Source organism: Rhopilema esculentum, chromosome 16, assembly GCF_057945365.1.
Source record: "Rhopilema esculentum isolate cy_ngs chromosome 16, ASM5794536v1, whole genome shotgun sequence".
NCBI classification, from domain to species: Eukaryota; Metazoa; Cnidaria; class Scyphozoa; order Rhizostomeae; family Rhizostomatidae; genus Rhopilema; species Rhopilema esculentum.
Genome location: NC_142830.1, coordinates 15,587,301 through 15,608,001, shown reverse-complemented (window position 1 = coordinate 15,608,001; position 20,701 = coordinate 15,587,301). Strand labels below are relative to the sequence as shown.

The window sequence follows — 20,701 nt, the reverse complement described above, 5'->3', positions numbered from 1 at the left end:
TACAATTCTACATCTCTTTTTTATTAGGCAGTGTACAATTGGCGACTTATTTTTCGAATAACAAGATGAAACTATAAAATGACAGCTAGATTAAACATTACAATGAGAACACTTCAGAAGGCCATTAAAACGGGATCAGGCCAAGGTTTATTTCCTTTACAGAATACGTAATAAGTACAGCGTATTGCTTGCTATGTTTATGACTTTTGATAAAGCCGGCGCTGTATAGTTTCGTTAAAATATAGGTCTTTGAGCATGACAGAGAGCGAATCAAAAGAAGAAGAAGAAAGAATGCCAAGGACTTCCATCGACACATTGGCAAAGTGAACTTGGCGATATTTAGTTGACAGGGAGTTGATTATGGTAGCCCAGCATTCTCATTCAAAAAACAGAAACATATTTTATGAAATATGAAAAAATCACAGATATTTGTGGTAAATTTGACATTTATTTGTGGTAAATTTGACATTAAATTCAAATTATTTTTTGAAGTTTAAAATAACATGTCAAAAAGCAGAATAATCATAAGAAAAAAATTAAAGAAACATTTCCATTTCCAAGTTTCAAATAGAATATTTTCTTTTTGTTTCTGAAAATCACATTGAAAGTTATCAAAAGAAACATTTTCGTTTTCATTTTCAAAATGGAATGTCACGATCGGCCCAGCGTTCTCATAGACCACAATGCTTTGCAAGAATAAGCGCCTCATTTCCATGCAGCTTTTCGCGCCCTTTTTGCTTCGCTTTGTCACTTAACAGCGAAGAACGCATACCTCGTGGTAGCCTATTTAATTTGAATTAATCATGAAGAGGCATGATACTTGGAAAAAACTTTATTAGGTAATGAGTAACAAAAAAACAAAACAAAACGAGGCATCAAATAAAAATAAAAAACTCGGATCTGCCCCACACGAGATTGTCGTCCAGAAGCTTTCTTCAGACCCGACAGCAAGCAAACCTATCGTCCGATTCAGACACGCGAATTTGTATCATTTGAGTTTGATGAGATAACTCTACCTAACTTGAAGAGTGCTTATGCTGCTCATTATGGCCTCCCTGTCAATACGTGTGACGTGCTTGTCTCAAACAAAGGTCCCTTGTGCACAAATATTCAACAGATACCACATCGGAAAGATAAGGATTTTTTCTTCTTTTTTTAATAAATCTAATATCAATTAGTTTGAGGTTTGCGGTTCAAGCTTGTTCACTTTACTTGGATTGGGTTCACTGTCGGGGCTTTATAAATTAAGTAAGGGTGTTAGAGTTGAAACAAAATTCGAGTTTTAATTTAGGGGGCTTCAGCCCTCCAAGCCCTCCATAATTTCTGCCAGGATGCATTCTATCTAAAGTCTACGCCAGACATTGCACCAGAAGACCTCTGCACCTAGATGCAGGAGGTGCACTCGGGGTGGGGTAAGGTTCGGTTAGGTGCAGCCTGTGGGGTAGGATTAGGGCAAGGGTTAAGCTTGGGTAGTAAGGGTACTGGGTACCTATTCAGATCCAATAATAGTGGATCTAATTGCCTTCCCTCCCAAACTACTTAATTCCCAAACTCTACCCTAATTAGCCAAAAATAAAGAAACTTTGAGTAGTGAAAAATATCCTAATTTCTTATAAAAAAGAGTGTACACTCATATTTTTTATTTTTAACTGAAAAGTTCTTTAGAGCTTTGTAAAAAATGAGGACATGGTCCTCTATTTCGCCAGCCCTATGAATTCAATAACAAGTTAACCTCGCACCAATGACGTGAATGTTCCAACTTTACCCCCTTTTTTTTTCCCAATCGTTTTCCGTTGAACTAGTCCTTCATTGTCATAAAGGGTCATTTCATCGTAAACGAGTCCTCTGGAATCATGAAGGCCATACTGCTCTCTGATTCTCTTGTGCATAGCACGGTAGCCTAATAACTGATCTGGACCATCTTTTTCTGCATTAAATGCCTCACCCACTTGATCTACAGTTTTATCGTAGTCGACAAATTTTATTCCAAAATGTTTCATGCGCCTACTTAATGTACCAGGGCTCCAAGCGTACTGAGAAAAATCCCTTTGCAGAAAGTCAAGAATTTCAGCTCTTCGAAGTTTCTGGCAACCATACAGCGAATAAATTTTTGGAGTTCGTTATCCTCTGTCCATTCGTTATTTCTTTTATATTCTGCAGCCATATGGAGCAAAATCTCCCTTTCTTGGCTACATAAGCCAAAGGTAATTTATTTAGAAAATCAAAAAGGGCGCGAAAAGCTGCATGGAAATGAGGCGCTTATTCTTGCAAAGCATTGTGGTCTATGAGAACGCTGGGCCGATCGTGACATTTCATTTTGAAAATGAAAACGAAATTGTTTCTTTTGACAACTTTCAATGTGATTTTCAGAAACAAAAAGAAAAAATTCTATTTGAAACTTGGAAATGGAAATGTTTCTTTAATTTTTTTCTTATGTTTATTCTGCTTTTTGACATGTTATTTTAATCTTCAAGAAAATAATTTGAATTTAATGTCAAATATATCACAAATATCTGTGATTTTTTTATACTTCATAGAATATGTTTCTGTTTTTTGAATGAGAATGCTGGGCCACCATAGTTGATGACAGACTTTTGTGCTTTGCGGTCGCTGTTGACTTTTAAGTTGCTCTCAAAATGCCTCTATCTTACTTTATTTATAGACTTTAGTCAATATTATCTCTGAATGAAAGTTTGAGGTAATGAAGAGGCTGGATTATTTCCTAGAAATTTTTAAATTTAATTCTCATTTATGGGCCCCTATAGCAAAGCGCCCCCGGGTCAGTGACCCCCCTGACTCCCCTCTCTTCAGCACTAGACCACCTTAGTGTTTCTATATTGGTCATATTGAATGTTGATATGGAGGCTGGTTTCTTTCCATAGAGAAGATATATCAACATTATGAGGGAATTTAAGTGAATTTCATATGGTAGTTTGACACTGAGTGAATTTGGTGGAAGGAAGGATGAAGCTGGTGTCATATTTTGATTTGTGTAGTATAAGACAGCTTAGGGTTGCACTGATTGGTAACTCTAGCCATTGTCTGATATATTTGGTGACAATACTATCAAGATTCTCCATCACCTAATTTTTGCTAAGATCTGCAATGGTGAGGTTTCAAGAAAATTTAGATAGAGCGAGACAGTGGTATATCATGACTTTGTTTTTAGGATGGCAGTGGAGGCTGTGATTCTTGCTCATCAAATCGTTGATAGTGTTCAAAAGTTCAGACATATGCTGCTGATTGTCCATAGAAAATTTCAAATGTCGACCGAGATACCTAAAAGATTTTCAATATACACAGACGGAACATTTTTGTAAAAGCTTGCAGGCCCTACTCTTGTTTGCATTGACGATTGATGTAAGTTCCTGGTTTGCTGCAAAATATGACCACACCACACAATTATGCTGCATATTTGTTTTTTAACTGCGATATACTGTCATTTTGTGTCTTGAAAAGAGTGCCTAACTGTTTTTCCAAACCCCGAAAACGAAGCTGCCTTTCCGAAACAGAGGTTCCGGAGAGAAACCGTATCGGATTCATGCGTTCACACGCGCTCAAAAGCGATCCGATATGATTCCATTCCACATTCACAGCGGAATGGTTTGACTCTGCAAAAACGATACAGATCGTATCAGATTCAAGAGTCATCGTGTGAACAGAAGGCCTATCCGATATGAAAAGCGATCCGATACGAAATGAATCCGGTCTCGTGTGAACAGGGCCTAAGGAGGGAAGGTCAATGTAAAAAAATCATTTTCGTTTACACGAGAGGAGGGTCTGCTCTTTTAGGCGAGATCTCGCTACTGACTACCCAAGAACTCACCTAGGCGAGCTAAAAAATTTCCATGTAGATGCAATCAAGTGGGCTAGCCCTCCTTGGAGGGCTAGAAAAATTGCTTTGCGCACGCGTCAAATACATTCCGCTTGCGAGAATGGCTGCCAGTATCGAAAGTACCAATTCTACTGACCTTGTGAGCATGCTAATCAATGCTCTCCATAAATACAAAAGTATAATACATGAGTGATCTCAAGAAGTTCATGCTTCTTCTCAACCATTTTGAAACAAATATTGGCGCCAGAACTTTTCGCTCTAATTTTTTCGTCATATAAATTTTTTCGTCTAATTTTTTCGATCAGCGGTATTGCCAACCAGAACTTTTTCATGTGCTTACGATACTGGAAAAGGGAGAAACTACAATCACTACGAAAAATCTTCAAATTTATTCTTTCTGCAATTGTGCTTGTTCTTCCTTTCCTTCTTGTTCTTTATGCTTGCTATTTTTCTTCTCCTTCACTTTTTGGTACTTCTTGTTCGTTTTTTTCGCGCTCTTCTCCTTATTATGCTATCTTGCTTGATTTTCTTCTTGCTCTGCTTCCTTTACTTCTTACATTTTTTTTCAGCTTATTGTTCTTGTTCTTCTGGTTTTTTGTTGCTCTTCTAAAGTTTTTCTTCATCTTCCTCTTCGTTTTTTTTTAAATAAAGAGACATAAGCAGGCTCAGCTTAGTTCAATAGAAGATGATATTGGATTGAGAAATTAAAAAAAATATTGAAATACAAGCCGGTTAACATAAGCAAAGATCCAAGAATAAAGCTGGTACGCTCGTTCCAACATTACAAAAGCAAAAAGAACTTCAAGTCAACTTTTGTTGAAGCAACAAGGTACGCAAAGGAACATTTCAAAGCTGACTTGAGCCTTTTAGAGGAAAAGTCTGTATTAAGCTATGAACAGGAAAGAGTGGAGTTAAAAGATGACAGCTATATACAGATCCAACGCAGACTGGGAAGTATCCTTCAAAGACTATATGAAGAAAGAGTTAGAAACCAACCTTGGTTAGGATTCTACACGGTTCCAATACTAGATAGTGATGAAATATCAAAGAACAGTAGAAACATTTTTTCGAAGCTGGTAAAACATCCCAGATATAGTTTTATCAACAAATGAATCAATAAAGCAACAGTTACTACCTACCAAAGCGTATTCAAAGTACAAGTTAAAGATGGAAACTGCAAATACAACATGTAGTCTATGTAAGCAAGCAGAAGAAACAGTCGTTCATTTGCTGTGCTCCTGTGCAGCATTAGCACAAACACTCTATAAGGCAGGACACGATAGAATGTTAAGACCTATTTATCATCTAATACGAGCAAAGTTTGAATTTAATGGAAATAATTTTGGAATTCCATGGTACAAACAAGCATTCCCTCTTGCAAGCATCGAAAATGATCGTGCTAAGATTATGTGGGACATACCGATGCACTTAGACAAAAGACCAAGCAACAATGCCATTAAGCCTGATATGCTGATAATTGACAAAGTAGGAGAAAAGGTCAGTTTGATAGAGGGAACTATATGTGCACCTGGATGTATTGCCAAGAGAGAGAAAGAAAAACAAGACAAGTATTCTGAAATGAGAAAGTCACTGGAACGGTTAAATCGTGGATACGAAATAGATCAAATCAATGTTGTATTTGACTTTCTAGGCTGTTACAGCGGATTTGTCCATGGCTTATTTTTGCAACAAAATATGTAGTACGTAGTACGGATGGCAATGTTGGAAAGTTTAGAAATGAGATACCGTTTTTGTTGCTGATCGATGGAGAGAGAGTCACACATTTTGAAGAATGAATTGCAGGAATTGCCGAAGATGCGAAGAGAGCTCATAGAAAGATTAACAAAGGAGACACATTTGAACTGCCGCTGTAATAATAATGTAATAATAATAATGATAATAATAATAATAATAGTAAACCATAATAATAATAATAATAATAATGATGATAAAGGAAACTTTTCATTTTGACTTCCAGTTAAAACTACAATTACAAATCTCACTATTACAAGGTAATTTGTTACTGGCTAGCCTGTTTCTTCTTCTTCTTCGAGTTCTAGAGAAGTTCAATTTTGAACATGGCGAGCGAAAGCAAGATTTATCTCTGATGCTCTTCGATTACACTACAAAAAGTCTAATACTTGCAAAACAATTCTACAAACAAGCTTCTGCAAACAAAATTTAATTTGCAAGCCGATAGAATGCCTTGAAAAATTTGGCAAAAAGAGCATGGAAACGCCTTTCTTCTTTTAAAATCGATAATTTCCAAGAAAGGTCTTCTTGCACGCATTGAAAAGAGGGTAATTGATTACGTAACGAGCAAAGCTTCATTTCAACTTAAAAGTATTCCTTGACATCATCGAGGGCTGAGATTCTCGCCCGAATCTGATATCATTAACCATGCTACCAGACCTTAAAATGTTTTTCTAGAGTAAAAAAATATCAGGCTGTCCTACTGTTACAATGTGCTAGATATTTCTCGATTAAAATGGTCACACTTTAAATATTTTATTGTCCCATTGTCATAGGGTTACTATTTTCATTTTTTTGAAAAAAAAATGTTTCGCTTAATTTTTTTGAGAAAAAAATGTGTAGCTTTAAACAAGAGATTAAAAATCAGTTATTCTGACTTAATATTTAGACCAGGCGTAAACTACGGGAAAGGAAACATCTCTCCGAACTTTTTGCCACCGTGATATTTAGCCTTACCCTCTGGTAATAAGAAACCTTTTGGTAAAAGGCAAACATTTGCTGCGTTTACCAAATACGAGCATTTTTTCAAAACTGGGGCTACAGCCAGTTTTGAATCACGTGCACTGCAGCCTTTTCTGTATCTACCCTTATTCTACGTTCGTTTAAGTTCAAAATAACATGATCCTATTATGGTTAAGGAGTTTTTCAATGTAGTCTGATATTAGATTTTATAAAACCTTGAATTAGTACCTAAAAAAGAGGGGGGTCAAATCTTTGGCACTCATTTTAGGGTAGCCTCTCTGTGATACTTGCGCGCAGACTTTTATGACTTCTTTTTTTTACCTACTTTAGAGCACATGACATGTTTGGCATTAATACAATGGGGAAATTGAAAACATCTTCGAAATAGGATAAGGATTAATTAGTGGCTGGCTCACCCTAACCAAGAAAAAGTCTTCTTGTTCAAATTTTGGAAATTATGTTGCGATTTGGGAAGGGAATAAGAGGCTTTTCCTTCTCAAGATCTTTTCCAGGCATTTTCCATATCTACCAGTTTCTTATGGAAACTATTTATGCAAAGCACTTTTTCAAAAGTCTGGCAGAACATTTGGGCATTTTCCAACTTAAGAGTTATTTTGAGATAGATTGCATTGCAGTTTACAGCAGAAATTTTAATGTTACATCGAAATACCTATTCAGTTCTATTTGTCAGTTAACAAATTCTACAATTTTGTATGATACGATTGTGTTTGCATGGTTTTTTTAGAGTTTATCGTATAATGATTTTTGAAAGTGACTTTTGCTACAAAGGATTATTATCCTTTGTCCTAACTTAGATTTGATAGTGTAATCAATTGCAAGCCTGTATAAAAAACCCTATCTAAAGTCTAAAATTAACCTAAACAACAGCGCATCAAGATTTGATCAGCTTTATCGTTTTGGATATCCCGGCATACCTTCCAGGTAATAACATCACATTATTTAGGCACTTTGAAGGTCGCGCCTGAGAACACTCACTGCCTCGCAGTACCGACAGGAAAATCAAAGAAGAAGGGGAGAGAGCCATGTATAGTGCAAGCTGCGACCAAAACCCTTCACAATACTGGATTAATCAAATTCAAAACGAAGACCTTAAAAGAATAGAAGATAATATACCGTACCTCAATGAGCTGAATCGACAATATGCACCGTGTGAGGCTTTGCCTCGAGTTTTGACAAATGACGACTCTGGCTTGGCACCAGTCAACCATCATCGACATTCCACTTATGAGCTTTCCAGGACCCAAATTTCTGTCTCGTATCAACAAATGACCGAATCAAACTCTGACAGAGGAGCTCGGTTTTACACATTGCCACACGATATAGAATTATCCTCACATATTCAAAGGTCAAACCAGAATCACAGACCAACGCCACAGAATACCTTCACAATCCATTACCGTGGTCAAACTGACGCAGAGCAATATGGTTTCCAAAACCATACCAAGAAAACAAATTGCTGCGCAGATACAGGTAATTATTACATTTGCTGTCACTTACCGTAGAATTTTTCTTTTCAATTGACTTCCTGGAATGCCATAAAGCCATAAATTTACAACCAGACGGAACATTTGGACATTAATTGTGTCTGGATATTTAATGGTCATAATGAATTGGCTGATGGCATTAGCCTGACACACAAATGCCACCCTGTCGTTGGACAAAGTAATACGACACAGAGACAGAACGCACAAGGCAATAACATTTTGCCCTCTAATAATTAAACGGAACCAGGTAACAAACAATCTTTGATAGCATCTTCAGGAACTGGTTTGCAATGTTTTTTGTTTCTCTTTTTTATCTATTTCTAACTTCTTTTATATCACTTTTATGCCATTTGCTTTCACGCAGCAAACACTAAAACATCTCTAGTTTAATAATTTTTTAACTCTTATCGTTAGGACTTGCCCTTAAGAATAGCTCTACTGGTCCATTGGCATTTGCTTAGCAAGTTGAAAGAGACAAAAAGGACCATAATTTCACAATATTTTTGATCTTTTCTTTTTGAACTTCATGCTTGCTTACGTACTGGAGAACAAGTTCAAAAGCCGAACAAGATAATTTTTCAAATAATTAGCAATTGACTCAAGTTTTTTACGACTCCTTCAAGTTTTTAAATTATTACAAACAATAAGTCCATCGTTTGAAACAATTCAGACTGTAGAAACCTAGCCCTATTCGAAATCTTTAACCCTTAAATATATATAAGGCTGTTTTAAATATATATATAAAGCTGTTCTTCTCTGCAATAGTGGTTCTAAATTTCCCATTAACCATTGCTCTTTCAACTTTTAAGATCTTGATTTGTTAGATTTATGCGTGGCCTTCCTTTGAATTTTCCCTACAATTTACTTAAAACTGTGAATGGCAACAACAGCGGTTTATTCAGAAAGTATTAGCATATGATAATGAACAAAGTTAGATTATATTTCACAAACTGTAGTGAAATATCGTTTGTATCCATTTGATTTGACGATATTCTCAGAAGAAATGAACATACTTGTTTAGGTCGCACGCATCTCTGTTATATTCGCGAAGTCACATTTAATATTAACTTGATATCACAATTATATCAGACATAAATTTGAAACCAGCTATCAATAGCAGCTTGTTATCCTTATCAAACAGAGATATCAAATATAAACTTGATGATAGGATTTATAACACTGGATATCAATTTAACATAAATATCAGATTGGATCTCAAATCAGAAGTTTACCGTCTTGTTCTACACACTAAAGAGTAAGATCAATATCATATTACATTCAGGGGCGAAACTGCTTGGGGGTATGGGGGGTGCTGCAACCCCCAATCTTCAAAATAACAGATTTTGTCGAGCAAATTTATGGCTGCCAGCATATCGGTCCGGCAAATAAGGAAATTTTGTTTAGGTCGCACTTTTATTGCCATTTTTTGCCCCAGCGTGGTTTTTGAATTTATGGTCTTTTACCCCCATCTTTTTTACAATTGATGAAAATGTTGCAAGCAGCAGCAACATATCTTTTGTAATGATTGCTAAATTTTCCCTTGACCCGCCCCCCTTTTCATTCTGCATCGGAGCCCATGGAACACTGACAATTTTAGAAGCATCTGCCATCTCGGAATACGTTGTTGATGAAAATCAAGCATTGTTTTTATTTTCCAAATTTATGAAAATTTCATCATACATTCATAAGGATTTATGCCCCAAAATTGTCTTGAGGGTTTTACACTTACGGTCTGAAAGTATTGCACCCTTCGCCAAAAAATGGCCGTAAAACTGCCAAAGTTAATGAATTAAAAAAATTCAAATGGCTGTAACAAATAACAGAAGGATTTAAGCCTATTTTTCAAGCGGTAAATAATAGAAAATTTATCAATGAATTGTAATTAAGATATGAATTGCCTTTCGAGTTTCTTCCATTTCTGAACAATATCTATGATTATGAAAACACAAAAATTGAGCTTTGATGATAGGTGTAACTGTAAAATATTTCCAATAAAAAAACTTTTCTTTGCTTGAGGCAGGGGCGTAGCGTGCGGGGGGTACAATCCCCAACTTTCAGAGAACTCATCGGTAGAATTAAATTTATAACAAAATATTAATGTAACAAAAGAATTTCTGTCGGTAAAATATGGTTTTGCATCTTTTACACCCATCCACCACCCCCCACAACGAGAATGGCCACGTGACGCCACTGGCTTGAGAGTTTTTTATGGTGAATTCAGAGACAATGACTTTGTGCTTAGGTGTCTAAAATGTTTAAATTCCTTACAAAGCACCCGAAAGTTGAAAATGAAACTCAGAAAATGCAAGTGAAGCTTATTTTTGTTGAAACATTGTAGTCTGCGTAGCTGTTTCTAAATTCCGAAATTTCCAAGCTTTGTTTTGTTGTTCCACTTAGATTTATAACTGAGACCCTACTTCAATCTCTTTTTGAAATTGCTCTCCTAATAGATAGGTGATTTAGAAAGTGAAAACTATTTTTCTTTTATAGAAAAGACAGGCCTTACAAATGCTTGCTTTTCGCAAACAAATGACTATAGCCAATACCAGAAAAACTAGAAGCATATTTTTTAAATGCCTAACATATTTTGTGAACCTCTCTCGGGGTCCCCGATTATTTCAGCCCTTGAGGCGATGTGTTCTAAAAATGAAGTTCATGCATGACACGCCCTTTCACCAAGCATGACACGCCCTTTCGTCTGGCGTCTAAGCTTGAAACCCCCTTAATAAAAATAGTGAAGTTTCGCCCCTGATTACATCATCGATGTAATACAAATATACAAATATCACGTTACATATAAATCTTAACATTATGTCATAATTTAAATTGCAGACTAGATTTCAATTATTTTTATGAGTATATCGAGAGCCACCAACTTTTCATATACCTGTACACTTACCAACATCAACCTTCGTGGCCATCAGGTTAATTTGAGCAAGAAACGAACTACTCTGTCTTCGCTTTGCCCGTGTGATAATTACTATGACTATAAATTCAAAATGAAAAGGTAAAATAGGGAAACCATTGGGTTTCTCTTACCACTTGTTTCTTTTTAGCAAACTTTTTTTCTAAAATATTCGCTAAACCTAGAAAAATTTACAATCTTCGTATCACTTGTTTTCAAATTCTTAGAATAACACAAACATGTGATTATTTCAAGAAATTTTCTTCGAAGAAATAATATTTATACAAGGCACATCTAAAGTACGTGGCGTGCTTCAACCAAGAAGCAAAGGGAACTCATATAGCGCTAAACAATAGTCCGTTAAACTTTCGACCAAGTGTAGCATATTTACCCTTATCCTTGTCTGTTAATTGGCTCTCTATTCAAATGACAAAATGAGCAAAGCTCGTTGTTTGTTGTCTGTTGGTATATATTCATTGCTGATACAAAAGTTAACCCCGGTGCATGGGCGGGTTCAGGACGGATCTGAACAGTAGTCGGTGAAATTTGAGGCCAACAGTTTATCTGAAAGTTAAGCTTATAGTGCACCTTTTAATAAAAACGCATCTACCAGCAAAAAACATGAAGATCAAAGAACAATCACGCGGTTCAAAAAGCAGTTTTTTTATTTCTATGTTCTCTGTCGCAGTTTTTGCCACTTCAAAGCAGACTGGTTGGTGCATCACTGTTAATTGTTAAAATAACGATATAAAGGTCTATAAAACATAGTTAAAATTATTGTCATTAGCTGTACGTCACTGACAAAACTAGCACAATTCTTAACATAATTTGACTTTTAAAATGCTTGGTCTTTTAAACGGAGCCTATGACTTTATATTGTGCTGTCCTCAATTTCGAAGACTGCTAAAGCCCTGAAAAATTAATTTTTCTTGAACGGTACGAAAATATAATATTGTAGGATAATTGAGGAGGGAAGATAATGCAAGCTTAATTTTTGGCTATATTAACGGGATTCTAAGTTAAAAAAGAGCCTTCGTTAATTGACACTTCTATACAACGGACACCTCCCAACAACGCACTGCTGCTTAACCGGGTGCTTTTGCTAAGTCTAGAGTAAATGTTTTCAGATGCATTTTGTTAAAATCATTTGCACCATCTTGAAACTTTTTCATATCCTGGGTCTGTGACAAAGTCGTCTGATTGTCTATGGCTGCAAAAATTGTTTTTCTTCCTTTTTTGTCTTTCATGGACACCGTGTATATTCTGCTATAGAGAAAATCATCGAGTACTTTAAACTTAGAAATGTGGTTCTGGGGAAGAATGCTGAAGATGTTCTGTACGCATAAAATCAGCAATAAAGATGTACTGACTAGAGAAAAAAGTGACAGAACATTGATAGGAACTATTAAAAAAAGACAACTCTAGTTTAAGGACACTTTAAGGGTGAAGAAAGAAAAATTTAGAACATCAGCTATTGACGGGAAAAATTGAAGGTAAAAGAGACAGGAGAAGGCAAAGAACAGCATACAAAGATAGTTTGAAGCTGCTGACCAATAAGACGTTGGAACTTTAATTAAAAAAGTTGATGACAGGGGAAATCGACAAGACGGAATTGGCAGGGAGTACCACCACTGTTCTGTGGTACCAATTTGGGGGGGGGGGGGAATTTAGATTACCAGTTTCGAGTTCTTTATCAACTGGTGATATTAAATTGTGATGGTAAATGGGACTTTGCCACTATTTTTGGGGTAAAATGGGGGTTGGATCAGGAGAAGTTCCTGCTTATCCTCTGCGAAGGAAAAACGTGGCTGGAATGACGTTTTTAACAAAGTAAATCTGGTCTAAGCAGTGTAATCGAGATTTCACCTCCCCAAAATTGTACTCCCTGCCATTTCCGTCTGGTCTAAAAGTGGAAGTCACTGATCGTCAACGTCTGTTATCAGATACGTTATAGCAATTTAAATGATTCGAAAATTTTAACCCGACGTTAAACATGGCCAGACAATTGAAACGTAGCAATGCTTTAATATTCTGTTCCTTTTAGATACTTCTAACAAATTTTGTCAATTCCGGACTCTTTTTCGGCATATGAACTTTCAAGCAAATCAATAACTAAGACCAGGAAAGGTTGAAAGCTTGCAAAACCCCATCTAAATAAAAATTCCAATATGACTGACACTGATTTTTCGGTAGGGTATCATCGAGGGCACTTTAATTGAAAATAATCACTCACAAGCACATCTTGGCATTAATTGTGATTACATTCAATAAATCGTTCAGGTAGTCAGTATTTTGTACTATTATTGAATCATTGTTGATGATAAAACTTGTTAGCTGGCCAACATCAAAACTATTTAAACCTTGGACACTTTTCTGCAATCTCTGCTTAAGTAGCTGTGAACGTAGATCAAAACTGCCGAAAATAATTATAAATGCAAACTGTAAAAATCGATGAAAGGACGTCTGACCCCACACGCGACCATAAAGTTGCGGACTGGCTCAGAATTTTTAACCGGCCACAAATACCTGAAGGGGCCCATGTGGGTGTGGTCTGAAAATCAGGGCGTGGTCTAGTGAGCATTTCATCATAATCGATCAATTTCTAAGCAACATAACATATGTAGCACTAATAGCAAAGTTGAGCTGTTGATTATAAATGGGTGCTGAGTACACTAATTGAAATTTAACTTTAGATAATATAACATTCAACATATTAAAGGGGGCCCGACGGCCACGGGCCGGTGGGCCAGTCCGCCACTGCGACCATACGTCTTTGCAGCTTCCCTTTTGCGCTGTCTGTCCTCACCTTATATGTAATATTAGGACATTAAATCCCAGAAACGGTCACAATTTTTATGACATTCAGAGCGCGTAAATGAGTAAGTTTGACAAATTACACGAAAAAGGAAAATGCTAAAATTTGCCAGAAATGTCTGCAAATTCTTCCAAAAACATTGTTTGCACAACAACTTTTGCACTAATGGAATTTTTTATTTTGTTTCATTTCATTTTGTTCTGCGGCGTGGTTGCTTTTTAATTTAAAATTAGTAGCCAGCTTTTAATTTTCTCGAGATCGCTTTGCCCGATTTTTGAGGAAAATACTGTTATAAAACGGTTTACACCATTTGCAGTATCAATTGTGCTTTCTGATCTTCAGTGTTGAAAAGTAAATACAGCAAACATTTGATAGAGAATTTCTACAACAAAAAACCTTTATAATTTGCAATCTCGTAAACTAGTAGCCTTTCAAGAACGTGAACATTCTGTTTCATGCATAATTTGGTTTAAAAGTGGTTGCAAGGCAATGTGAAATCGGCCAAATATGCTGCAATGAGTTTGAAAGTGGTCACAATCACCTGAGTATGAAACAGTTTTCATGTCAAGCATTAACGCTGGATTTTTGCTTGTTTTTTTCTTTAATTCATACTTTTCCTCCTTAACTAAGAACTCAAGGAAGTAAAATGTTAGACCAGCTACGCGAACCCAGATCGTTTCCAGTAAGCCGACAATCCAATAAGGTTGGCCACGACTGAAATATTGCAAAAAATGTTTCACCGTATTGGCAATTTGATATGCTTTGCATTAAAAATGATTAAGAGTGGTTGAACTCCTCTTAGAGTTTCCAAGAAGGTTGAGCAGAAATGTTCCCATTGGATACAGGTATATTCATTTTATTAGAAAGAAGTGACGCAGAGTATTCTAGTTTTGTGACGCAAAAGCAATTTTTTTAGTAATTCAAAAATCTAATCTCTATGATGTATAAATTTGGGTTCCAATTTGTTATTTTCATAATTTTTCATAATTTTTCATAATTTTTCATAATTTTTCATAATTTTTCATAATTTTTCATATTTAAGTATATTGTCTCACTGCGAAGCATGGTACCCCTTGGTAGATGGGTGCAAAGGCCTTATTAAACCTGTGTAGAGGACAAAATTGTTAAATTGTCAATCATATCAACGGAAAATCATGCAAATTTGGAGTCATATTGTTCAAAATATAAATTTTTCTTTACCAATTTCTCAATTTCTAGTCCTTACTTCTTTATGCAGGTTTAGCTGGAGAATCAAAGTAAAAAATAACATTTGATTCATAAAGTTTTAGAAACCCTATTAACTTTGAAAAAATCTATTTCACACCATCAAACTGTCATCCTTTATCTTGATGTGCCTGTTTGTCTTGTATGATTGTCAGACTCATATGAGTGTATGAGTGTATGATATGAGTGTATGAGTGTATGAAATGAGTGTCAGTATAACTTTTTGGAGACGATTCTTTTTTAGATGTAATTCCATGGCAAAGAAGACAGGCTCAGAGGCGCCGTAAGAGAATGACCTATACCAGATCCCAGACTCTTGAGTTAGAGAAGGAATTTCTATACAATCAGTACCTGACAAAGGATAGAAGAAGTGAACTTTCAATAAGCCTTGCATTATCCGAGAGGCAAATAAAGATTTGGTTCCAAAATCGACGTATGAAATGCAAGAAAAGGACATTTAAAGAATGAAACAAGTATCTTATATTCTAAAAATCTAGGATGTCAAAATAGTTGCAGCTTCAATGGATAAGAGCCTAGGGTTTAAGTGGAAAATGTAATAAAGAATGCCATACTTAAACTAAACCCCTTAACCTACTTGCAAATTATAATTCCTTTGATATAATCTACAGAAAATTTCCAAACAGCAAGTAAATGAAGCATAAAAATGCGATGTTCATTGCAATTGGAACAGCATTAGCCAACATGTCAGAGACGCTGACCTCTTTGCAAAGTTTGATTTCTTTAAATTTTCCGGAGAACAATGTTTATGATAATGCACTTAGAATTAATTGCTTTGATAAAGTATTGGGTTTATTATTTTTCACTCTTTTCTTCTATTGAATAGTTGGAAGTTTTAGAAAAAGTCATTGCAGAAGTTTGGGTGAAACATTCATTTTTCTCAAGACAATGCTTTGACACCTCAAGGTAATATAATTACAGACACCAACTAAAAAGTGTACTTGAATATATTTTAATAACTCTGTGCTTAAGACATACTTTTTTCCTTAATTTTTATCCTTTTTGATACTCTAAAAAAAATTTGGACACTGTAAAATTTAAAAGTGTGAAATTCAAAATTTAAAAGTGTGAAATGCATCTCCCAGACCAATATACCGCTCAGAACAGACAATTCAATGATTCTCAGAAAAACACTGATTATCAATTTTTAGGATAAATTTGGGAGGGGCGGAGTCATGCTAAAATGCTAGTGACAGACGTTGGGGAAAGAAAGAAAGGGTGACCTTTGGTTCAAAGAGCACATCGATATGAATAACAATAAGCTGTTGTATTGATTGAGAGAGTTTTACTTCCTAAACAAAAATGTGCATCTTCTTTGTCTCCAGTCTTTCAGTAGAACATGTTTACACATCCAAAATCATACCTAAATAAATAAGTATAATTCAGTTTATTTTTTTATACTCTTTTTCAAATATAATTAAAAAAAGACGTCCAAAATTTTTACATCTTTGAAAAAGTGAGGCTTCAGTGTGGGCTGATCAGATCGATTTCGATTTTCGCAGTGGCAAAAAAAGCCAAAAAAAGGCTGCTTAAGAATGTTGCTTGTTCAAAAATTTCAAAATAGATAACAAAAACCAAAAAATGGATTCTCCAAGAGCCCGAAGGGTGTGGCCGAGAAAATTTGTTTTTCTCCACCCCAGTTTTTTCTAGCTGGCGACGCCACTGCTCTAAACAAGCTTTAGGTGCATATTAAGGTACACTCAATGCATTGTTAGGTACATGTTCTAGATACACTTATTGCCACAAAATTATTTTTTGTTTTTACATTGAGTTGATGCTTCTGCTTTTTCCTTTGTTTTCCTTTATGAAAACTTGCGCAATCGTCCAGCATTAAGGTTACCCGCAGGGCTCAGCTTTTTAGTGTTGCATGTGGAGACAACCAAGTGGAGAAAGAAGATTTATGTGAATTTTATGAGCTGTGTAGCTGTTCGCCTTCTGTTTTATAAACATGTACTTCCTATCTCATTTCCAAAAAGGAAAGCAGTGACGTGTTGCACGCAGTACTCACTCTGTCAGCCAAAGACAGTGGCTCCACAAAGGGTTTGGTAACACGAAGGCTTCTGACGCTAATCGGCTCACGAAAACGATGGGACATCAGCATCATGTACTGATTTTAATCTGTTCTCAAAATCCATGTTCGCCGATATAAAAACGTTCCTGAACTAAATTTGCTAAAAGACTTGCCATACCAAATAGCTAAAAGTGAATATTTTTTTCTTTGAATTTAAGAAACTAGTAAAATGTTAAAGATTTTAATCGTGCTTTTGCCCTTTCTTAAAGTAGCACGGCCTCCGCATACTTTAGAAAGGCTTCTACTCCTCATTAAGTCGCTGATTTCGGCGCTCGTCTCAGATATTTAGATAAGGCCAAACCATAGGGGCCAAACTATGAATTGACCATAGAGATAGAAATTTCCCTATCTCTATTGAAATAACATTGTTTTACAAGCAAAAATATTTTTCATTAGTTTCCTAGAAATTAAATTGCCATTTCCAAACGTTTTCCACAATTGTTTCTGACATTTTGTCTTTATTGATATTCCTGTGATACACTGTGCATAGAACTATCTTTATCTTTCCATATGAATTTCACGCGGCCTTGAATTGAATCGTTCGAATACATGATGCCAAACTAGGAAACATTGTCATGCATGCAGGGCCGTCGGAAGCGGGGGCTGGAGGTATCTTCAGCCTCCCAATAATTGTACTACAGTTCCATTATAACAATGCATTGAATGGAAACTGCAAAATCTTGCAAATAATGGAAGCAACTCTAAAAGGGCCATTCCAAGGCAAGCCTTGTTGGGGGGTTGTGGACTAAAAATTTTCCTGATTAAAAAATAATTACCTAAAATATCTTTGGCTGCCGACACAAACCTCTGCAATGCATTTCATAAATCTAACTTTGTGGCATATAATTCGCAACTTCCATTTTTTTCTGATAATATCGGACTTTCCTAATAGTTTTGTCAAATCTCTCTATCTGAACGGGAAAAGGATGTACTAGAAAATTTTCGAATTTTTATGCTTTCAGCTCCCTGAAAAATACACCTTTTAGGCAAATTTTACTGAAGCAATTTTGCAAACCTATTGAAAATTATTTTTTTTTTGCAAGCAAATTGAACAGCAGATAAAAACAAATGCTAGAATTTCGCCGTGGTCTTCAAAAATACTGTGTTGTCAGCTACTTTTAAAGCTAGGTAAAAGCAGCACAAGTTGTCAATTTATATCCCTCTTTTCATCTTTGCAATCCTCTTGAATGTTAAGAAAATCTACAGCATTTTGTGAAAAGCAGTTGACTCTTCTACCGAGAAACTTGAGAGGAAATGGACACAAGGCAAGATTTTCTCAATGAGGGCCTGGATTTTTGGATTTAGTGCAAAAATCTTTCAAATAAAGTTTTCAAATATTTAACGCTTAGTTTGTTTACCTTTATTCATATCTAGGAAAAATCATATTTAACCAACGGAGCAACTACTTTTGTTTGATCCTTTATTGATTTTAAGGTCCCTGGACAGCGTTTAGGAATCCGGAAAGAATTACCAATTAGCATCGTGTAAGGCACCTTATAAATCGAACATTCGCCAAGTCAAACTGATATTGCATTCCCCTTGAACCCTATCCAATACTTTCATATAACCATACCCCCGATAACAGAAATCCCTGAAACGTGAACCCCCGATAATTCAAACATTCTCAAAACACATTAAGATTACCATGAAGGCTATTTATTTTTAGCAAGCAAGACAAAATAGCAACAGCATATGAAGCAACAAATAGGAATAACTAGTGCAGTACACTCTTTTTTATAAGAACAAGTAAATTCAAGTTCAGGATGATTTTTCTAAATTTTTTTGAGAATCTGAGGCTGGATTGTTCTTAATTAGCAGTGCGATTGTTAGCTTTTCGCTTTAGGGAGGTGTTGAGGCCTGATTTCTCAACAAAGTGAACGAGACAACCTTCATTTGCCGCCATGTTTCAATATTCACCGAAAAAGCAGCCACACATGGCTACAATCAGGCGTAGATCCAGAAAAATTTATGACCGGGTTATTAGGCACCATATTTTGCCCATGGGATAGTCCAGTACATCCTTCGGTTTATTTTTCCCCGAAAACCTACCATCGTCTCTTCGCTATAAAAAGAATGTCAATTGCGACCGTTAAAAATCAATCAGCAAATTTTGCATCATCTTATATCAATCAGGGGTGTCTTGAAGGGGGTTTTGGGGCTCAGTCCCCCTTTCTCAGGCTCAACTCAGAGTTCAGGGTAAGCTATATCTATTCACAAAATAAAAAAGTTTGTCGAAAAATATTACGTATGGTTTAGGTAACTGGTAAGTTCTTCGAAAATTTATCCAATACAGTGATTAGTGATAAAAAGAATTGGCACCTCCTAAATAAGAAGCCTCTCTGAACCTACCCTGAGACTGGGTACCAGAGACGGAAAGCTAAAGGTAACAGAAAAATTATTTTCTGTTCATATTTATCTATTTCTTTGGCTCTTTGGCCTTGCGGGTCTCTTTTTGTCTTCATCAACCTTACTTTGATTTTAGCATCTATTGCTTCATTTGTTATTTTTCTTTAAAATCCTCTTTCTTTTTCCCATACGCTATTTGTTCCACTAAAATTCAAATGGAGACCAGAAGCGGACTGGCCCACCGGGACACAGGGAAATTTTCCCGGTGCGCCCCTGTCCCAAGTTGCATTTTTCAAAAAAAAACTTGAAAACTTTCAAAAGGCAAACAATCTTTGCGAATTGAGTGAAATTAAGACCAATTGCAAAGTTTCCTCAATTTATCGTTATTGTTTAATGCATTGAAGGCGATCAGCAAATTCTCCATGGTTTTTCGAAATCTTTTAAAGAACATATTTGTGTTTTTGACAGCAGTGTCATAATTGTAGCAGCACCGAGAAGGCCTAGTCTCACTACAAACCTGGCTCGCTTGTATTTTTTTCAAGCAAGTCCACAATACTTGCAGTGATTCCATATGTGCCGAGGGTGAAGAAGGGGTGTTTCTAGATGACTCGCAGACTTTTTTGCCAACTGAATAATTACTTTCGCTATCTGAAAAATTTGCCAACTAAAAGGGGTGGTTGGTGCCTTGCTAATGGATCTCTCAAAGCATTTGATTGCATAGACCATGAACTATTAATTGCAAAATTTAATGCCCATGGTTTTTGTAAAGATGCTCAACTATTGATTTATAATTACCTGTCCGGTAGAAAACAAAGGGTAAAATTAAATGGTTGATTCAGCATTTGGTGAGAAACCTTTGCAGGTATACCACAAGGATCAGTCCTTGGGCTTCTTCTATTCAATTTATAAGTTGTTGATAAGGTTTAGGGAGGTGACTACAATAATCTTATTGATAAACATTCTTCCTCTCTCTACATTTACCCAAACTTAAAATAAATAATTTCTAGAAATCTAACCGGCTCTTTGAACCATATCAACCCGGTCTAGACCCGCGCCTGACTAAAATTCCACGTTTTTGAGATAAGACGTTGTTCAAAATTAAAATTTATAGTTGCTCAGCTTGTTCTCATTTTGTTCTTAACTTTTGACCAATTTTGAGGCTCGTTTTCTTATAAAATCGTTCTTATAAAAAATGATTGTGATTCATAACGGACATTGCATTTCCCACCAAGTACTTTTGCACCATTTTTCTGACTTTTGCGCCTTT

General features: G+C 35.9%; 1 protein-coding gene and 1 pseudogene across 1 annotated transcript; both read left to right on the top strand.

The window, feature by feature from the left end:
• Positions 1-4,870: 4,870 nt before the first annotated feature.
• Positions 4,871-6,066, top strand: LOC148958398 (uncharacterized; annotated as a pseudogene).
• A 332-nt stretch (positions 6,067-6,398) lies between these two features.
• LOC148958397 (uncharacterized) lies at positions 6,399-15,988 on the top strand. Its single transcript, XM_089112975.1, has 2 exons — positions 6,399-8,041; positions 15,244-15,988. Exons 1-2 carry the CDS (start codon positions 7,594-7,596, stop codon positions 15,465-15,467), a joined length of 672 nt encoding a protein of 223 aa, XP_088969101.1. The 5' UTR covers positions 6,399-7,593; the 3' UTR covers positions 15,468-15,988.
• Positions 15,989-20,701: the final 4,713 nt, after the last annotated feature.